The sequence below is a fragment of the Plectropomus leopardus genome, chromosome 2 (genome assembly GCF_026936395.1).
Source record: "Plectropomus leopardus strain MGB_pleo_1.0 chromosome 2, ASM2693639v1, whole genome shotgun sequence".
Classification (NCBI taxonomy): domain Eukaryota; kingdom Metazoa; phylum Chordata; class Actinopteri; order Perciformes; family Serranidae; genus Plectropomus; species Plectropomus leopardus.
The window spans coordinates 27,424,992-27,447,267 of record NC_142177.1 but is presented as its reverse complement, the minus strand read 5'-3'; the positions used below and the strand labels follow the sequence as shown (position 1 = coordinate 27,447,267).

The 22,276-nt window shown below is 40.4% G+C and overlaps 1 protein-coding gene across 1 annotated transcript in view; it reads right to left on the bottom strand.

The window, feature by feature from the left end:
• kaznb (kazrin, periplakin interacting protein b) overlaps positions 1-21,593 on the bottom strand; it is a 160,281-nt gene extending 138,688 nt beyond the window's left edge. The window contains exons 1-3 of the mRNA XM_042506826.2: positions 21,513-21,593; positions 18,481-19,979; positions 18,265-18,360 (exon numbers count right to left, since the gene is read on the bottom strand). Of these exons, the coding sequence (XP_042362760.2) occupies positions 18,265-18,360; positions 18,481-18,676 (292 nt within the window). The 5' untranslated portion in view covers positions 18,677-19,979; positions 21,513-21,593. The remainder of the gene's footprint in view (positions 1-18,264; positions 18,361-18,480; positions 19,980-21,512) is intronic.
• Positions 21,594-22,276: the final 683 nt, after the last annotated feature.

Genomic DNA, 22,276 nt, shown 5'->3' with positions numbered 1-22,276 from the left:
TGTGAACAGATGCCCCTTAATCCTTCACACCTGACTTTTAAATATGGGTTAAACAAACTGTCACACATTGTCACATGTCTCATTATCTCTCAAGATTTCACTCTTCTGATGGATTTGAGTTTTCTCTTTCTGCTGATGGGTCTCCGTGCTGTGTAACAAGATGAGTCTCCTGCTCCCAAAATGCTGTCAAAACTGTCACTTATAATTGCCAACGCAGGCTCCATAATTCTCGACCAGGAAAGAGGCAGAAAGAGAAAACAGAAATCCAAAGAGGACCCCAAATCACAGGGATGCAAATTTGCACAGTACTAATATTATCACATGACCTCTGTATTTGGCTCTGTGTAATTTGTGGGGGAATTTTTACTTTTACTAGATTCACAAAGGATAAAGATCACAGACAACCTCCGCAACTATTACAAATTACTTAGATGTCCCCAGGTAATACTCGTCTAGTGCAAACAGGGTTAAAGTTGTGGTTATTTTTTTGGAATTCTATCCCCAAACACATCGGGGCTGACCCAACCTCTCCCAGTTCAAAACACTTATCAAAACCCACCTTTTCAAAACTGCGTATTTGAGTGTACTATATTTTTTATCTTTTTTTTTTATTAAGTGTCTTTGTGAACCTTGAGAAGCCCTTTATAAAATGTATATTATTTCTCCAGAGCCACAGTACTACAACCGATTTTACAGACCGACAGCTACTTATTTTGACAAGTAAACTGCTCTGTGAGTGCCCCTTTAAGATTTCTATTAAGGTGGCTACCCCAAACTATGAAAAAAAAGCTCCTGACCAAAAGAACGTAAGCACTGAGGTTCACATCCACTTGTTTTTGGCCAAACAGTGAAGACCAGCACAGACCACTGCTCACATGAATTTTAAAATCGTTATAATATGATGCAATTTGTGATTTGCATATCTGAAAATATCTCGCCAACAGATCAAACATTTCTCTCTCCACTGAGAACATTAACCCTGAAGGTTTTATTCTCAACAGTCTGCCACATTTATTATCTTTCAGGATATAGCTGCACAATCTCTGATACACAAATATTCCCTAATATTTCCCTTTGACCTGTTCAAGAAATGGTCAGCTGAGGTAAAGCCCTTTGAGACCCACTGGGAAGGAGAGAGCGGCATCTCCCTCTGTCAACCCGCTCTGCATCAGAGCATGAAGCTCCAGTGTGGAGCCAGAAACTGCAGGAGGGATTTTATTTTGCCCACAGCAACATTGCCACCACCTGGCAGCTTTGATACACGCTGCAACCACATGAAATGAAAATGGACCTCTCTGAGCTGCCTCACCGACTGTGGCCTGAGCAGCTGCACCAGAAGCGAGGCGGGTAAAAACATCCACCCTCCAAACAAATCTGCACTGAGTGAAGTCATTAAGTTAAACCAGAGAAGTAAATAAAACATCACACATTTAAAAGGCAACTTGTGTTAAATGATTGATAACAGTCAACACTCGTATTCATCTTTTATCTATAGACCATCTCCACAAATTGCACAATTAACAATAAAAAATGTAATTATCTCCACTGAATAACAAGATTTATCACAAGAGAAAGGTCAACTCTGATCTCCCCAAAACCTGTTTGTAATGTATAATTAAAATACAGTTCTTAACAGTCCAGAGAAAGTCCCGGTTTAAATGCCCTCCTCTGATTTTGCATTGCTTTGATCAGTGTGCCACCTAGTGAGAAGTACAAGAGATCAGCGCAAGAGCGATGCAGGTTCCTCTTTCTTCCTCTGAGTCAAAGACTTTAGAAAAACAAATCTCAGGGGGCGCTGAACCATCGGCTGAACATAAAAGCCTCCGATGGCCCTTTGATAATCTGCCGGAGGCCTCCTCTTCAACACCTAATGAAACCACTCGCAGAGGATTGTGGCTCTTGCTAAAATCCCTCCACTCACACACACACACACACACACACACACACACACTCACAGAGGTAATTAATTTACAGATAAGGAGCAGCTTTCCTTTATATCAGGTGTAATGGTGTGTGTAATGGTAAAAAGTAAGAAAGGGCAAGTAACTGTGTGCTTTAACAAAAAGGTCAAGGGTCAGGCGACGGTCTGTTTGAATGACTTAAATTGATTGTCTGGGTTAAAGGTTAATTAACGTTAGCATCCATGATGAGTCTTTTATAACAGCTTAATTCAATTACAGAGCAGGAACGAGTAAATGCAGCGCAGAATAGAGTGAAATCTTCTAACAGCCGTGCATAAGTTAAAGTAAAAAATCCACCCTCGGGTCTTCTTACGTAATCCTTTGTTGTTGTTCAGTGCACTCTAGGAGGCACTGCGTTTTAATTTATTTCATTGGTGTGCAAACTTTCCTGCAAACCGCCTCATCTACTCCTAGATCAGTTATAATGTTCTCCCAAATCACTTTGATGAGAACAGGCGCGAGCACGTCGCATTGAGCTGTGGGTAAAATGTGTAGGTGGGGGAAATATAGCATGATTGACAGCGTCAGTGACAGCGGCACGAAAAGACAAAAGCTCACTTTAAACAAAACATGTCACTGCATTTGCATTGTGTTCTTTCAAAGAGTATTGTTGGAGAGAAACTGATAGCTTCTCCTCTTACAAAAAAAATTCGCAGTCTGAACCACCTGCAGATAGCTAAAAATATATCTCCACACAATGTCACAGTGGGTACATTTAGCTGGTTATCCACGGGAATGTGAGATGTACGGCACAAACTGGACCCAGGGAAGCTTAGGTGCATCGCTAATAGCTGTTTCCAGCAGCATGAAAATGAGCTTAAGGAGGAACTTTGAAGATGCAAATGACAGACAGCGGAGAAGAAATCTCTCCGCATCAGCTGAGGTAAGGAGGGGAAATAAGGATCCTCTCGTCTTCTCGGGGTAAACACAGCTTGTTAGAGCAGACCTGTGTGAGCTCAAACATGACATTTCAAAATCCAGAGGCTGCACGCTGGAGTGCCTTTCGAGAGCCGGGGCCTACAGGCGGCACTTGTGACAAGGCTGTAGCCAATTAGGACTGTTTGTGAGCAAGTGTCTGTACCCGTCTTTCAGGGGCGGATGAAAGTGGGTCAGAGCCACAGCGTGTCTTTGTGCCAGAGCACAACGGCAGGTAGTGCTCAACTCGCAAACTTCAAATGAGACAGATGGGGATTAAATGGCTGAACCTCAAATTTGCTCTAATATGGGGTGACGGTTGTGAATCCATTATCATTATCAGCCACTTTGATGCTCAAAATTCAATTTCAGAGCAGGTTTCTACCAATATATGAGCCACTCTGCGTTCAGGCTGCAGGTATTACCACTATCATTCATTAACACGTTTCTGTGCAGGTAAACAACTCCGCCAGTTCAAAGGCACATCAACTCAACATATTAGCACGTTAGACATTACTGTGGGGAGAAAACTGTTGCCGCCATATTTCGTGAGCTTTTTCCCACTTCCCTCACACATCAAACGCTCCAAACTGTGCTGGAGAGGAGAGCGCTGAGCGCTGTTTAATGATGCAGAGCATGTCTCTCCAAGTACACGTCTGTGGAGGACAGCTCAGACCAAGATGACATCAGAGTTGTGATTCAAAAACCACTTGACATAATTGCTGTTCGGATGCGGTTGTGAACCGGGACGGAGCCTCTGCCTCTGATGTATAGTGTGTGTTCAAGGTCTCTGATCTCAGCTCTGTCCACATGTACAACTAAAACACGAGACAGTAGACAAAATATCATGAAAAATTCATGACAAAGGATTTGAACTCTGCATACTGAAGTTAGGTTCCATTCATTTTTCTGTGGCTGAATATTTTTGGATTTTGGGGGTTTGGGGACTGTTGGGCAAAAAACAGGCATCTGAAGACAAATATGATGTCCATTTTTATCAGTTTTAAGGTATTTTATACACTGATCAGCCACAACATAAACACATTTACTGCATGTCTGTCTGTCCTGGAAGAGGGATCCCACCTCAGTTGCTCCTCTTGAGGTTTCAACCATTTTTACCCCCTTTAAGGTTTTTTTGAGGGAGTTTTTCCTGATCCATTGTGAGGGTCCGAGGACATAGGGATGTCATATGCACTAAGTACTCTGAGGAAAATTGTGATTTGTGATAACAGCCTGTATCAATAAAACTGAACTGACTTGAAACCACTGACAGGTGAAGTGAATAACATCGATCATGTTGTTATGATACAATGTTCTGCTGAGAAGCTTTGGGTCCCTGCATTTATGTGACTGCCATCTGACACACACCACACAAACATTGTTGAGGAACAAGTACACCCCACCACAGAAACAGCCCTCCCCAATGACAGCGGCCACCCAGAGAAAGACAATGCACCATGGCACACCGCAAAAACTGCTCAAGGATGGAGGAACATGACCAAGAGCTCAAGACATCGACCTGGCCTCAAAATTCCCAAGATCCTAATCCTACTGATCACTCAATGGATTTGCTGGTATCCCACCTCAAAACCCACAGGGTTTAAAGGATCCACCACCAACACACTTGTGCCAGACTCCACAGGACAACCCAAAGGTCCTGTGTCCACGCCGTGACAGGTCAGAGCCAAGTCTAATCCACTGTGGAGCCTCTGACATGTCGAGGCATGAGCACAGGACTTCTGGGGTAGTAATAGGTCACAAGGATGCTCAATTAGATTCGGATCTTTAAATTTGGAGGCCAGGTTGATGCCTTGAGCTCCTTCTCTGTCTTGGTCTGGAATAGCGTTTGGGTGGGTGGTGCGCGTCAAGTGGCATCAACATGAATACCGGGACTCAAGATTTTCCAGCAGAAGATTGCATTATAACAAGACAATGACTGTTATTGCCTTAACCAGACAGTGGTTTTAATTATTTTGCTGATCAGTGTAGACCGACTATGAGGTCAATGAATTGAGGCGATAATAAGCACATTAAAACAATAAAAAAAAATCGCTAGTTGCAGCTTTAATGAATGTATCTGACTGTGAACAACAAGAAAAGCTTAAGAGATATGCAGTGTCATCATTTTACAGGTGTAATCACAAAATGAGCTGCACAGCTGTCTGAGAGAATCTGGACTGTGTGCAATTAATACACAATTCCTTTCTTGACTTCAGCTTGATTACCAAAAATTCGATTTTCATGTTAATGAAGCTCTAGCTAAAGTTCACTCGGGAAGTATACTTTTGCATGCTAAGGTCTGTAATTCATTTCTCATAACATCTGCCTTTCACTGCTCACATGATCAGTTGTAATTTCTTGCTTTTATTGTCAGCGGCTGTCAGTCTATCACATTTAACCAAGAGCACAGCGACACACCTTCATTCGCACACCCTATCATTTTGATTCTGTCTTTCAAAAATGATTCTCTTTCTGTCTTTAGTGCATTTATGCTGCAGCTGTACACATCCTCCACCTCCCGATCACTGCCTGGTCTTCACAGACTAATCAGTCTCAGCAGAGTCACCAGCCACCACTACCACCAGCGTCTGGACTCCATGGTGGGATTTATCTTGCTGCTGCTCAGAGTAGATGCCCCTCAAATACAAAATTTCCCTGGAGAGTCTAAGCACCAAAGTCTTTCTGTCAAATCTTAATCATCACATGTCTGTTAATCTGTAATACACCTGTAATCTGTAATAAACAATTAATGTGAATTCATTCTCCTGTCTCTCCTGATTGAACTTTATATTATTTTCTGTTTGTTTCATTGTCTTGTTTCATTTTGTTATATGCTGTCACATTATCTGACATCTGCACTAATAAAAAAAACTTGAGGTGAAGGTTTTTTAAACACAGGTAAACCCACTAAAAATAGTCTATAGACTGTTACCAGTAGAGCAGAGCTGTGTACACGGCACTGCAGCAGACGAGTATGCCTTTCTGTGTGTGTGTGTGTGTGTGTGTGTGGGTTGTTTTCGCATGTCCATTTGAGGTCACAGTTAGGTAAGAGAACAGGTAAACAGTTCAAAAATGTATGGTGGTTACTTCTCTTTATTTATCTCTTACTTATTCAGTCTCTCTTTCAAACTCTGTGCAGTCTAATTAGTCAATGTCACATCAATGTTTTAGTGTTGCTTAGGTGGAGACGGACGATAATTAGTGTCGCTGTATCATTGCATCTCGCCAGTTATGGAGCTGAAATTAACACGTTCACACGGGTGTTGTGTTTCGTCAATGCTGATCAGAGCTAGAGCTGATAAATACCTGTGACTACTGCAGAGTCATATGACCCTGGTGTAAATGTTTTTAGCGTTTTTTTGTGCAGAGGAAATGAGGATTAAGTGAAAACTTTGAACACACTCAATAAGCAGATAGAGTTGGAAGTGGAAGAGGCAAAATGTAAATTATCAAAGAAGCAGGGACACCCAGCAAGGGGGGAAGGCTTTCTGGGTCGGCAGCTAGGTCGGTCCCAGTGAGGCAACCAGATGACATTAGGGGAAGGACACAAATGGAGAAAGGAAAGAAATGGATGTTATTTAAGAGGCACGGGATAATTAACATGATATCAATATTTCATTTTTTAAAATCAAGATTATTGCCACTATTAAATCACGACACTCCTACACGAAGTGTATTCTTGTAGCTAAAAAAACAAAGGTGAAAACTGCGGGGCACTGAAACTGCACTCAATAGATGCTGTAATGCACTGAAGGTTTAAATGAGTATGGTTTTTCATTCACGCCAGTGATTATAAAGGCTTTGCTTTAGTCTGAAATGGTACTCAAGAAGCTAAAAGAGGCATCATCACAGCGCTGCAGATTTCCTTAGAAATCACCAGAGACATTTATAAGAGCATTAAGTGTTTGACATTGGACCTCGGTGAGGTGTTGGCTCCGGTGAGTTTGGCTCCAATAACAAATCCTCAAACAAAACTAGCAGCTAATGTAATGTAATATGACAAACTAGTGACTCTATACCCGCATTAAGCCGCATTACCAGGGGGCATGAGTACAAAGCAGGCATTGAGCCTGATAACACAGTGGTGGTTGCCTGGTTGGACATAAAGACAGACACTAATTTCCAAACGTCCATGTAAACTCATTCCTACAGAATGATGGAGTCCCTTCAGTGTATTTCACAATGAGCCTTTTCTTATGAAGAGTTGTTTATCACAAGCTCGGGCTGATTCAGTCCCCCTGTGATCTTTCAATTTGAATTTAATTCAACTTCTCTCTGACATGCACACTCTGTAGACATCTTAAGAAACTCTTGGCATTAAGTATATTCCTCCCTTTGTGGTATAAATTGGTAGCACATACAGTGGAGCCTCTCAGCTGGCAAGCTTATGTGATTTATAGTGCGTAGGTTCAAACGTAGCTGTGCTCATTAGCTTTCATGCTGTCAAAACATCACTGAAGTTTATGCACTTAAACAAAACGTGTGCTGCTCTTTCTTAACGATAATTTACAGAAATAACCTTTAAGAATCACAAATATATAGGGTCTATATTTCTCTCTATAAATATTCTATATATTTAATGGAAACAAATGGCCCTGATTGAATAAAAGATAAATGCTCCTGCTATCTGTTAATATTTTCTGGTCCCATGCAGACAGTCAATCCAAGTGAAACTCTCATTCTCTCATTGCAACACTGACGTACAGACAGTGTGAACTGTCACTCCCATCCGAGCGCGGCGTGCCCTGCATGTTAAGGAGAAGCACCCGGGAGAATAGGCTATATTTCATCACCACAGGAGCGCCAGCACTAACTACTGATGCAAATTTATACAGACTCGGAGCACAGCAGATTCTCCTCAGGATTGCTTTCTGCATCACAGTGCTGTAGTGCAGCGAGGGATGAGAAGTGGGATGTCTGATGGAATAGGATAGTATTTACAGTCATGCTGAGCTGTATAACAAAGCTTTAACACTTTTCAGCTCAGGTACCTTATGTTAGCTGCGGTAAGGTGACAGATTTGGAGATTAGACTTTGAATTTTATTTTCTACGAATGTTAAGTTCTCTGAAAGTTTTCAATTTCTGTGTTGACTGTTATCTTGTCCCAGCCTCGCTCTCCTCTTCCTCCTCCTCCTCCTCCACTCTCTCACTCTCCGTCTGTTCTGTGTTGTATTGTGAGATGAACACTGTTGTTTTGGGAAACAACTCAGCGTGTGTCTGCAGAGGGCTGAACAGTGTAACTAAGGGGTTTATGGCGGGCAGAGAGGGAAAAAGAGGCCAGCAGTGCTGGGCACAGCGAGGCAGATATGCGAAGTCAGCAGACGCTCAAGCAGAGGGTTCAATGACGCAGAAAACACGGCGGGGACAGGAGCGGCACACTGGAAGCTGCTCTCAAGGTGTATGAATTCTTTTGTTTTTCTGTCCTGCACATGACTGAGATAAGAAACTGTGTTTTTACACTGGCAGGAAACTTACTTAATTTAAACTGCACATTCATTACACAAACCCCACAGATACACACTCGTAAACACACAGACGTCAAGATGAGCAGGATTAGCCCCCCTGTGAATGCTGCTGTTGTTCATACCTTCAAAACTCTCCTGGCGGCTCAGCAGTGTACACAGCAGCAGATCGAGCAGTGACAAATTTAGCTGCTTTAAAGTGGTGGAGATGAGTGACTATTAAATCCGGGAGATGTGTTCGCTGAGCGCACAGTATTCAGCTTATGTGCATCCACTTAAAATTGTGCAATAACCTCTCTTTTCTATAAGTGTGTGTGTGTCAGAGATAGATAGGGAAAGAAAGGGAGGGAGATTAAGAGAAAGGCGAGGCACAACAGTTCAAAGTGCGAAAAATTACTACAACCCTGTGAAACAATGCAGCAACGTATGAAATGCGTTAGAAACAGCAAAGCAATTCATCTTCAATAAACCTAGGAGACACAATAAAACACACTGAGTTTGGTGGTGTGCCGCAGCAACAAATTGCCTTTTGGGGGACAGCGAGGGATGCAGCGACTGTCAGGTCGAAATTAGTTTTGCAAAAGAAAGTGAAGCGTTATGTTGTGCTCCGTGTTTGGAAATATGAAACATAAATAAATACAGTATGGTGAGATTGAAAGTTTACTCTTCATCTTGGAAGCAGTAATTGACAAAAATATCTCTAGAAAACTGGGCAAACTTCATCTGCTGAGGAATAAAGCTTCAGCAAAGCTACTAAATGGACTTTGTGGTGAGATTTAGTCAAGTAAACAATAACAATTTGTGAAGATATATTACAGGTATACTCAATAGATCAACATGCATGGATGATACTGGTCATTCCTCAGGGGTCAGTTTAAGGCAGGCCGAAAACTGTTCATTATGTGAAGAAATGATATATCCAGTTTGTTTTATTTAGAGACGACAGTAATATTTATTCATTTATCTATCTATTTTTCTGGTAGGGAATAATTTGCAACAGCTTTTGGAGAGAGTCACAAAATAAATGGATAAAGTAAAACAGTAATCTGACATAAACAAACAAATTGTTAATAATTAAATTTGAAGAGACAAAGGTAATTCTATTTGAAACTAACACACGGAAAAGTGATAATGTTAGCAATTTAGGATACCGGGAACAAACAAAGATGCTGTTTTCAGTCAAATGCTCATTATGGCTCATGTTCAACTGAAGATGGTGTGAATAATATACAAAGCAAGAAATAATTTTACTAACAGGTACCATTCAAAGAAAATGCTCCCAGTCAGAGCGGAGGATTATTATTTAAGAAATAGTTCAACTTTTTAAACTATGAAGAGAATGTGTATTTCAATTTGTGGGGTTCGAATTAGAACGTAAGCAAAGTCCAAATATCAATAAATTCAGGAAAATGTACACACATAAAAAAGAGGCACAGGGATGAGGAAAGGTTGGTATAGTGAATGTGAGGTAATTATTTAAGCTATATCTGACTGAATATTTGGGTTGCACCAAACATGTTGTGAGTTCCCATCAGCCACAGCTGTACTTTTTGTTTGGTGCTAATCAGCAATTCCACGCAATAAACTCAGATGGAGAACGTTGTAAAAATTGTATCTGATCGATATCAGCATGTTAGCATTGTCATTGGAAGCATGTTACCCTGTTGATGCAATCATTTCACTCGAAGTACCACTGTGTCTGAGCACAGACGCACAGAGCTGCTGGTTCGGCTGTAGAACAACGGCTTCTTGACCTCTCCTGTCACATCTTGTGCTGTCTGTTTTTCTGCTGTATGAGCGGAGCGTGTCTACGTTCCCCAGCTCCATATTCTGTCAACACACATTCACAATCCTATTGTGTTCATGTCACCGTCCTGTGCATCTCTGTCCCTAAAAAGCTTTTATTTACTCTGCATATCAATACATAACACATATCAGACGAGGAACCATAAGCTAATTCATGTAAGATTTAAATTGACAAATAAGAGTACGTGTGGAAGTTAATGACTTTATGACCTGTATTTCCAGGATGATTTGGAGATGCAGTAAAACGGATATCTCACCTCACAGGATCAGTGTATCAATTGTTGATGGATTTCATGGCATCTAACAGTGAGGACTGCAGAGTGCAACCAGCTGAAACTTCTGATTAGAATAGCTTCAGTGTTTATTGTTCAGGGGGTTTTCACCGGGAGCCAAATTATGCACAAAGGTCTCCTCCTTTCTATAACAGATGGACCCACTGATTTAAACTGGTAAAAAACACTGAATTAAGCAGTTTCGCAGAACAAATTGGGGTTTCTCTGATGCTGTTTAGCACGTAGCAGATGGGCTGCAAGACCAGCACCTCTCCCAAAAAAAAGACAAAAATGGACTTTGTGATTAAAACACAGAATAAAGCAGTCTCAAAAATCAGTGTTTTTCTGACGTTGTTGTTGCAAAGGGGCTGCTAACTACAGCTGCTGACACAACAACGCCAGTGAACCCCAGTATTTGGTTTGTCCGCTCAGGGCTACTGTGGAAGTGTACTGTACATATACATGGCTCATTTTGAGGTAAAGAAAGATTTTCGGGTGATTATACACTAAAGAATAAATACTTAATACTGTATGTAAGTGCTGTACCTGAACCCAGAATTATGGCAGTTGAATCAGCTTCGTCTGTTCAATACAAACATTCAACAAGTCGTTTTGTTTTCCATTCAAAGCTTTTAAAGCCTGTTCAGCGTGACAGCAGCATTCATGTGATACGGTAAATGAGCAAACAGCATCAACAATGGGTTTCAAATGTGCGACAACCTTTTTTGCCAAAGACTGTAGTAATAACTTGCTGTGAGCTGCAAATTCACCCCTTCTTCACCTTACGTTACCATGAATCTCTCTCTGTGCCATCGCCTGCATGTCCACGGATGCAAAGAGTAGCATGAAAGTCAAGAGCACTCACTCCGCAGAAAAATCCGGGGACCAAATAATTCCCAGAAGCATACTTCACAGAAAAAAACACTGCTCGACTCGAGGCTTTCTCAGTTGACTTGAGGGTCTCCGACTTTCAAGGGGCACTCCTACTGTATATTAATTCCACTTCTGCAAATATATTACTCTAAATCCTACATACTGAACCTTTAACCTGATGAAAGAGTGACTGTATTTAGACAAAGACCTGTGCCAGTAAAATCCATGTGAAAAGTCTCTCCTGACTGATAAAACACCAACAGGAAAATCAAAAAACTAATTATAAAATGCAATAATATCAAACATGCATGAGAAAGGAAAGCTGTGGTAACGGTCCATTTCTGGGAATTGCTGCCTTCCTCACTGTGTTGTACTTTTCCTACCATAAAACCCACAGTGAGAGTCTGTTAGGAGCTCCATCATGCAGCAAATGCTGTATCATACTGCTCCAGCAGAGTACCTGTCTCGTCATGCAGTAAGTAACTGCTCAGGACTTCATGAGGCTCAACAGCTCCTCAATACAGAATCCACAGTCAGTGAGGAGACTCGTGTCAGTCAAGGAGAAGATGCTGATCTCTTGTCAAAGAGCAAGCACGTTGATTCTGAGAGAAAACACCAAACTAATGCAGTCAGTGAACTCCCATCGATTTATTGATCACCCTGAGGGAAAGTGTGCTAATGAAGATACATGTGATCCCCTGCCATGTAGAACAATGCAACTAAATGAGCATAATTATACACCACAATTCAATACGATTTGCACACTGCTATACATTAAACACAGCTCGTACATGTATTGCACCAACACATAATTTACTCCTTAACTGAAAAGCGAATATTTACAGCAGCTTATGGAGAATTAAGGAATATGTCTGACTGGCCCTAGGCTGTGGCTGTGAGTCAGGATGTACCGGCTGACAGACAGGCAAGGTCCGCCACTGTCAGCTCTACCGGGGTTCTTAAATCCAATATGGGGATTAGAAGAGAGAGGGAGAGATCTAAATTAGGCCTGCAACTACTCTGATGGAGTGATTTTCAGTGCTGCTGGGGTTACTAAGATCAATAATGTAAGTAAGCATATATAAACCATTGTGAGGGACTTATTCTGCAGTGGTAACAGATATTATGTGCATATCTGATATATCTGCCTGCACTGTAAAATCTGACAAGTTGATCTTACTTAAAATAATTTTGGAAACCAATTTCCTTGAAATAGGGAAAGTAAATATAACTATTAATCTATGGTTACTGTATATCCAGTTAAGTTTACTCAAACAAGTGAAATTACCTTGTTCTTTCTAAGTGTTTGCAACTTCATTAAACCAAGTTAGTCTGACTTAACTTGATCAAGAAAAAGACTGCCACTGATTGAGGAAAGAAGATCTGTAAGTTCTGTTTTCTTAACGTGTAAGAAAATACAAAGTATGTTGTGCTGTACAGATGTAGCTGCTAACTGAAGTTGCTAAAACTTAGAAAGATTGATTTAATTACACTTGTCATTTTTTAAGTTGCAACAACTTCACAAAATTAAGTAAATATGCTAAAATTTTCAGTAAACTGAAAAATTACATATAAATAAACATTAATTAAGAATATATTAACTTACATTTTTCAAGGCAATCAATTTTCAAGATTTTTTTTAAGTAAAATCCACTTCTCAGATTTTACAGTGTGGGCTTTTACCAGGAGGAGGAAAGTTTATTATATCTGGCAAAAAATTCTGTTAGCTCTTATGGGATTAGATTCAGTACACACCTGCACTAAAAATGACTCAATTAAAGAAGCACTTTAAAGAGCCTTTCTGTCTCTGAATTATATTACTATTAGGTAAGATGGCCTGAAGTCTAATAGGGACGAGAGCATTGGCTGTAAGCCAGCACCTTGACCTCCCTGAGCAGAGACGTGAGGATGGCTCTACACCAGAGGGAGAATGAAGATATCCAGAGTTATATTCCTCTGTGGAGCTCCTAGGCTCCACTGCGGACAACCTTACACTGCACAGATCCGCACATCACTTTGGTCCAGTGGAGCAGAAAGGTGACTGAAACCGCTGCACTGTCAGGGCACGGCCGTTAGGGCAAGACGGAGCAGAGCCTGAGCATGCAGGGATTTCTGCAAACACAGTGACAGCGCACACAAGGCTTTTTTCTCTTGTAGCTGTTATGAACTTTTTGTTGCTGCAGTCAGTTTAAAGGCCAAGAAGTAGGACAAAATGTTGGTAAAACTAAAAGCAAAGATAAAGAGGAGGGAATTCAAGCGGCGATGAGGAGGCAACACAAACACACTCAAGATGTCGTGAATAATGCATGTAGTTCTCACTTCTCACTTGCCAGTTGCCCAGGGCAAAATTACAGCCGCTGCAAAGATGCACAAATGAAAATATGCTGTTTGGACAAGAGGACACTCTTGCTATAGTTTTGCTTAGTATATGCTGTCCATGTAAGTATTAGTCTAAGCACTTCTATTGCTCTGCACTGAGGGAGGAGGACGTTTTTTATCTCAGAGTGGCTGCAAATTATGGGACACATCTATAATTTGAAGATGCTGCCGCTGCGTTTGTGTACTAACAGCTCTTGTTCTTCTCATCATAACTTCACTGTCTCACAAGAATTGCTTTTTTCTGTACAAATATGACAGTCACTTGGAATAAAACCCAATTTCAGCTCGATGCATCATAACACAACAGCGGCCTAACTGGAACTGTGATTTGCATATCTGTTAGATTTGCCCCTCTTGCTTGTGCATCCATCCTGACAACTAACCCATTCACTGTGGCCCAATCAAACAGAATTTGCATGAGGCAGATAGTGTATACACATCGCATCACACTTTCATGTAGCCTTTCATGATAAAACAAACAGACTCAGAGGGCTGAATGAACAAAGATAACGGCATTTTTAGAAATGAGTTGTGTGTTAACTAGTGTTAAGAGGAGTAGTGTAATTTGGGAGGCTGTGCGCACTTTATTGAAACTTAATATAACTTCATTTGATGATTTGACTTCATCTGTAAATACCATGAACCTGTAGGGGGTGGGACAAATATCGATACTGGAGTGTGTCGTATTACATCCTCCTGCAATTGTTAAGACATGAAGGCGCTCTAAATAGATTCCCCTGATAGTTTGACATACCAGAGTCCTTCATGACTCCTTGTGTTCATTAAACCCATAAGAGTAAAGTAAACTAGGGCTGCACAATATACATTTTTTATCATCATCCCAATGTCATTTTATTTGAGTAGCACACTGTGGAACATTGCTAAAATGCACCCTGGGATTTTCTGAGTTACTGAAACAGTGTCAGGGTTTTTAAGTTTTTCTCTTTTTACCGGTGCCTTTTGTGTTCAGTTAAATGTTCAACGTGTTTAATACGCTGATTATCATGGACATCATTTCAGAACTTTTTCATGACCGTTTTTAAATCACAGAAGTCTTTTCATTCATAATTTCAGCGTCCTTCATGATGTGTACAAGGAATGTCTCAAATTTGAAAATCCAACTATTTTTTTCAGTTTTTGTGATAAAAGGTATCATTTTGGCTTTTTTTTTGCCTTACAAAAATTCATTCAACGACAACAAAAAACATCCAAAATTTTAAGTTTTCTATAAAAAATCTCCCCAAAATGTTAAAGAAAAACAAATGATAATTTAAGAAAACATGCTTTCAAACATGTTTTTTAAATTATAAATCTATTATGATAAAAACTCCCCAAATTGTTAAGTTTATTTTATAAAAATTGTCAAACACTGTAAAAGGAAAGATGCCTTCCAAACACGCAGGCTTTTTTTTTTTTTTTAATCAATTCACTGTTATGTTACACTGGTATAATTTAATTTATGAGACACAACACATTTCCATTATTTTTCCTAAACTTTCAATGATTTTTACTAATTCAATGACTTTTCCAGGCCTGGAAAATTATTGTAAAATTCCATGATTTTTCCAGGTTTTCTATGACCATAGGAAACCTGTCAATTAAGAGTACTGAAAATAATTTCCATAGTTTTATTCAACAAGCCATCTGTATCAGCAGTATACTGAAAGCAGTAGAAAGACAAAACTGAGTTCACTTTAATATCTGCTTATACCAAGTAATATTTTGTTAAAGCAATATTCATAGCACAGCACCTATTTTCCTTGCAGCCCTAAAGTGAACGAAAGTTATCTAATTTGCAGTTAAAAGGGCCAGTGCAGAGTCAGACAGTGAGGGAAAACAAACTGGACCCACTTCGACTTTTAATACACAGAGGGAACAATAAAAATCAATAAAGTCCTCACAATATGCAAGAACTGTGTCATGAAAACAAAGTGCACAGGTAGAACAACGAACGTGCAGAGCCACCTGATCTCATCGAGGGGAAAATGGCTCACACTATCACAGCCGTCAGTCAGCCTATAATGTCTGTGGGTTAAAGACGTACAAAGTTAAGACTCTTTGCACTTTTTGTTTTATCTCAGTTGTTGAATTCTGTAATACTGATGCCAAAATGCAGCGAAAAATAAGTCAGATTTTTGCCTTTTAAGGGGTATGTTTTTTTTTCTTAAATTACACAGATATTTGATGTATCGTAGATTGTCTTGTAGTGTATCAAGTATCACTGACTGGCAGTATCATGATACCATGGTAATTGCAGGCAATGTGTCTTGATAGTATCATATTATGATTATTATTATAATTTTAAGCATTTTTCTAGGGTGTGTTTTTTTTGGGGGGGGTGTCATTTTGAGTTTGTTTTTTTTTATTCACTAATAATTTTGAGCGGCTTTTTTTAGGTGTTTTGTTTTTCGTTTTTTTATTTTAAGGTTTTGGTGTGTTTTGTTTGTATTTTAAGATATTTCTGCACTGGGTTCATTTACTTTTAATACTTCATGTATATTTTCCTGATAGAACTTACATACTTTTACTTAAGTCACATTTTCAATGCAGGACTTGTATTTGTAACAGAGTACTTCCAGTGGGTGGTATTAGTACTTTTACTTAGGGTAAAGGATCTGAATACTTCATCCACCATTGGCTGTGAGGTGTGATGTGATACCAATCTTCAGCACTGCCACACCCTCATCTTGTTTTACATCCCTTTTATACAGTGATGCCCTCCAGATAAACTGACCCAGTCCCACACACAGTACAGCACTGTGGAACAGGCATGCACTCAGATTAACGCAAGGCCAGCTATACATGAAAAATTCTGCATATGTTATAAAAATATGTTTCAGTATCTATAACTTGCATTATATGTGTCAGTGTTCGTATGCACATATTATTTGCACATAAAACCTGAGAAGGTTGCCCTCGCTGCTCGCAATAAAAACATGAAACCAGAGAGACACAGAGCAGATCAGCAGCACTCCAAAACCACTCAGTGAGTAAAGATGCTTCCAGCGTTCTGCCTGCATGAAGCAGAATATTCATCAGGGCCTTGCAACCCTCTAACAGTAATATGCCCTTATCAACACAGGATTAAGCCCACTGATACATTCAAACAAAGTGCATTATTTATAAAAAGGCTGCACTTGTGCAAAGAGGGAGCAGAGAACATCAGCAGCGCCGGATCTCATGTGTATCTTCTCAAATACCTCCAGAAATCAAACAAGCGAACATGAATCCCAACAGATGAAATCCTGCAACTCGGCCTATTAACAAACATGTGTAAAGGAGTCTGAATCTTCCAACTCGGGAAAATGACTGACGCGTTTTCATTATTACCTACACAAAGTGATGTCTTAGGCCGTTTGTTGTTAATGACACTCTCTTTGAAACTCTGCTCAGACGCTTCTTTCTCCGGGTGGTAATGATGGGAAACACAGGAACTTAAAACTGATGTTGCAAAGTCAATGTATGGGATGGAACTCTAAAGGGAGTTTTATTTTGATGTCTGCCCTGGGCTCTCCTCATTATCCATCATAACACTGTGTGAAGAATCACTCTGCATTTATGGCCGAGCGAGGCTTCAAAGGCGCTGACTAAGTTCTCACAGCACGACTCTATGAAGAGAGATACCAGGCCAGATGAGAGAGGATGCAGCGGACACTTTCATTCTGGAAGCAAGTCAATCTCTGCTCCTTTTTTTTCCTCCTGAGGGAAATAAGTATTCTGACCATGTGCATTACATAATAAGATATCACTTGAAGTAAGCTGCATCTGCGGCACTCCAAGGTTGTGTTCAATGTTCCTGTGCCCCTGAATATCTTGATAGGTTCAGTTTTCAATAATTCAGACATCAGTCAGAGAGCATCTCAGCCTGTCAGACTCAACCTCACTAATACTGCGCACCTGCATTATGAATATATTTCAGCTGCAATCTGTCTTATTGGTTCGACACCTGACACTACCAATAAATCTAGATATGCTGCTTTAAAATTCAATCAAATGACTGGAAACATGCTTTGCTAACAGCCTGCTCTGTTAACAAATTAACTAATCAACAAAACAGCCCAAGTCCTTGTAAAGAGCTCCCTTTTGTCAGAATGCAATCGAAAACACAGCTGAGCCACAGCCCCAAGTTCATCCTGAAAACTGTTTGAAAAAGATGTACTTTTGTAGCTCTCTCCTTAAAATACAGCATCACACAAGTTAAAGGATGCAATCAGCTTCTGCAACTTGCATTCATAAAAAAAAAAAAACATCAGCCACAATCACAATGGATATATTCTTGCCCTTTACATAAGCACGCACATCTCTGACATCCCTCCCAAAAATAACCTCGTTTTTGTTTTTTTTTTTCCCTAAAAAAAACTCCATGCTTTGTCACAGCAGCAGCAGCCCAGGAACATTTAAGCTCTGACATCTTTTTTGCACCTTAAAAAGAGGTTTGTTGTGCCTCTCAGCAGCAGTTAAATTAAAATGGCAAAAGATTGAGCATGAGATCGGGAAGAAATGCTGAGGGTGGAGATCAGTTACGCTGACATGCGGGACATGCAGCTGGCTAATGATTCATCAGGAGGTAGGAGATGTAATTGCGGGCTACTCACTGGCTTGCATGAGCTGTCCCTGGCGCCCGAACACCTGGGAGAAGGTGGCATGGCTGCAGGTGAGAGTGTCCTCCATGGCTGTCCCGCTGGCACACGCTGAGGAGAAAGACAAGAGGAGGGGGATGAGGGAAGGTCAGCAACACTGCGTCATGTGAAGACGGAAAAAGAGGAGAAGAGAGAAAAGAGAAAAGGGAGAAGAAGGGGGAGAGGGCTTGCCTTCAGTTGTAGAAGCTGGTGTGTGATCTCTGGTGATGACTGCTCTCCTCTGGACCCGTCCTGCTGCTGCCGCTGCTGCTGCTGCTGCTGAGGAGTGAAGTACAGCCCCTCGCTGCTCACACCAATATGAGCAGAATTGCTCGCCGCACAGATAATGGGAGGGGGTGTGCCTGCCTGCCTGCCTGCTTGTCAGCATGTGAGTGCGTGCGCGCGAGAGAAAGTTCTCTGAATGTGTGCCTGTGAGAGCATTTTGGTGTGTGAGTGAGAGTAATTCAGGGTGGTAGAGCAGGTAGCAGAGCTGTAGGCACAGTTGCTCTGCCAGCACTCTGATCTTGTGCTTCGACTGTACAGGCTGACAGTCCTCTGCGGCTCCAGACAGGCTGGGTTGAAGGGAAGAGCAAAGAAGAGGGGAGACGGGGGGGGAGAGCGCGGTGTATACAGCAGGTAAAAGTCAATCCTCCCCCTTCAGTCTCAGTGTGTGTAGACAGCAGCGCCCGTCCCCTGGGCACAGGACGGGACTGTTGTTTTCTGATCTGTGTGACTATGCCCCCTTTTTCTCTCCTCCCTCTCCCTCCTCCCCTCTCTGCCAGCCCTCATTTGCCGTGCCTCAGCAGTAACATCTCTCTCTCTCCTGTTCTCCCTCACATCTCTTACTCTCTCCACCCCACCCCATGCAAATCCCCTCGATCCATCTTAAAGCTTGGGCCGCTGCTGGGAAACAGATTCTAGCAAACCTGAGTGCTTCATCTTCCCCTAGTGCTGAGGAGAGGGAAAAAAAGGAGGATGAGAAAGTGGAGGGTTTGAATAAAAAGTGAAAAGTAGGGCTGGTACAGCTGGTGGTTTCCAGAGGCTTCATCTTGAAAAGGAATTGTAGAAAACTGCTGAGTATAAAATAAAAATTAGCTCACACTGGCTGAAAAAATAACTTACAAACTCCTGCTTGCCGCACGATGTGTTGCAAAAGCTCTGGTGAAGCAGTGATTTACTGGCATGCGTGAAAACATCCTCCACACACTGCAGCTAAAAGGTACATGAAGGTGTTGTAGTAAAAAATGAACAGTTTCATGGGATCAAATAAGCACGTTACAAGGTCTTAAAATACCCTCTCAGGCCTTGGAGGCACACTTAGCTATATTGTACCCATTGTGCAGCGGTTGGCATGGAGACCTCTGCCACTGACAAAACATTCCAACATATTATCACATCGAAGCCATCTCTGCAACATCTAACCTCTGTGCATCGTGCAAGCCTGCTTAAATACCCAATTTCCTCTCGAGCAATGAGGGAAAAAAAAAAAGAAAAACTTTGCCAGGAAGCCCATTGTCATGGAGCCATCTCTCACACCGCTGCTCTGCAAGGCGAGCACATCGGGGACCTGACCGAAGCACTCACATCCTCGCATCACATCCTCCTGTTTTGAAAGGAAATGGCAGGACGCTGAATGGGCCACGGGGGCTGGGAGGAAGGCTTCGGCAGTGGGCTGACTTCAGCAGGTGGCTCTGCAGGTGAAAAGATAACAACAAGATATAAAAAACATGCATTTAAAGCATTCAAACAAACTGTGAAATAAATGCGTTTCATTACGAGCGGGCTAAGGAGGGTCTCAATCAAAATCACAAAGTCAGATGTAGTAACAAACAACATGTTGCACACAAACACAACTAAAATCTGCTAAGGTCAAACTGAATGCCATCATTTCACAAACAAAGAGAACACTGGAGACACAACTTCACTTTCAAGTCTGGGAGACTAATGCCCAGCAGAATAAATCTCCTCTCCGTCTTCATCAGCTTTAATGCCATTCTCTTTGAACAGGAAGTAGAGGCAGAGCGAGGGGTTTTTTTGGAGGCTGTATATTGTCATGTATGAGCAGCTGTCATTCCCTCCCACTCTGTCTCCCATCACTGGCGGCTATCTTTCTCTGGAAGACAAATAACGGTATAGTTTGAAACCAGCGATCCAGTCTGATCCAGATGATTTATATTCAACCTGATCTCTTGTTGTCAGAAAATACTAGCTCACATTTTAAAGCTACAACAAAGCCGTTTACACCACAGCTGAAATTCGCAGTAAGTCAATTGAAAGAGACACTGGAATGAATTGTTAATTCTGATAAATTAGTTAACCCTTTGAAACCTGGATCAACATCATTTTTCCTGTTCTGCGCTCATATGCCTTTCACAGGTATGTAAACCCTTGCACTTTCAGCAAACAGTTTTTGTTATTCTTATTTTTTTCAAAAACGTGAAATGAGCAACCTGGCATGTCTTGCAAATTGCAAGAAAGTAGTAGTTTTACAAATGTATTAAAAATAAGTCAGGGAAAAAGATATTTACTATTCCAATAATATATATTGAAAATTACATTATAAAATTATTATTCTGAAGCACTTTTTTCAAGTAATTTTCTTGTTTGCTGTTGTTGTTTTTCTTACATTTCTTGCATTTTTAGGGAATTATCTTGAGCTTTTTTTCCAAGGAATTGTTTTGCTTTTGTTTAGCATTTCTTCCTAAGTTCCTCATTGCCTTTTTCCGATGAGCCAATTTTCTCAGATTTCAAAGGGTTAATCATTTAAATACTTACTCAGGAAAAATGCCCCCAAAATGCTACACACAGCTTCTCTAATGTCATTTGTTTTGTATTATTTTGAATTATTTGAGGACAAACGAAGCAAGTAGAAAACATGGTGATTTTGTGGTGGGCATAATGATTAATGATTATTTTAGTAAACAACAGTAGATCTACACATAACGACAGTAAATAATAACAAATAAAATTGTACCCAGGTTAAATATACTCTCGATATAATACATACAACATCCATATTAATCAGGTAAACATTGGCCAAAACCTGCTCACAATTAGCGTGTCAGCATTTTCATCGACAGCTTGTTAGCATTCTGTTAGCATTTAGCTTAAAACACAGCTGTATTTCAGTACTGAGCTGCTAGCATGGCTGCAGACTGCCCCGTTCAGGTGAGCCACGGGGTTTAAAAATGTTGTATTCGGCTTTAAAAGTAACGTAACTCCACCTGAAAATCATGTCTTTGTTTCCACTTTGCTGCAGTGAGGATGCAGGTGCGCTTCAGGACGTGACGTCAGCACGGGTGGGCGTGGTTACAGGTTCAACGGAGCGCAGCTCACCTATCAGTGATACGGGTGGGGTCAGAGGTCAAACTGGCCTGAAACTAGAAATCTAATTTTGGTTTTGACATAGAATAGATCAAACCTTTAGTATGAGTTGAAGAAAAATTGGCATACCTTTAATCCAAAAAAAAAAAAAAAGTATTTTCTTTATCCCAGCAGCAGGATGGATTCACTGTGGATTTTTAGGAACAAATGTTATAAAAACTTTTGAATTAGTCATGTATTATATATATATATATATATATACATATATATATATAATATACATATACACACACACACACATATATATATATATATATATATATATATATATATATATATATACATAGGTATTTTGTGTTTTCTTTAAAATAGTTGAATTTTCTCAATGCATAGTTTCCCAATAACATAATCCAGTTTATCTTAAAGATATATATACATATAGTATATTTTGCACTTGATTTCTTTAATGATAAAGTAGATGAAGAAGACTTTAGGATAACTATTATGCCTTCCAGAAACATTAAAAAACCAAATGTAATTATTAAATATAATTATTAAATATAAATATTATTATATAAAATATAACATAAATAATTACCCAAATATTTGTCAATATCAAACAAAAAATATTTTTACAAATTCTATTCATCACTTCATTTTTTTT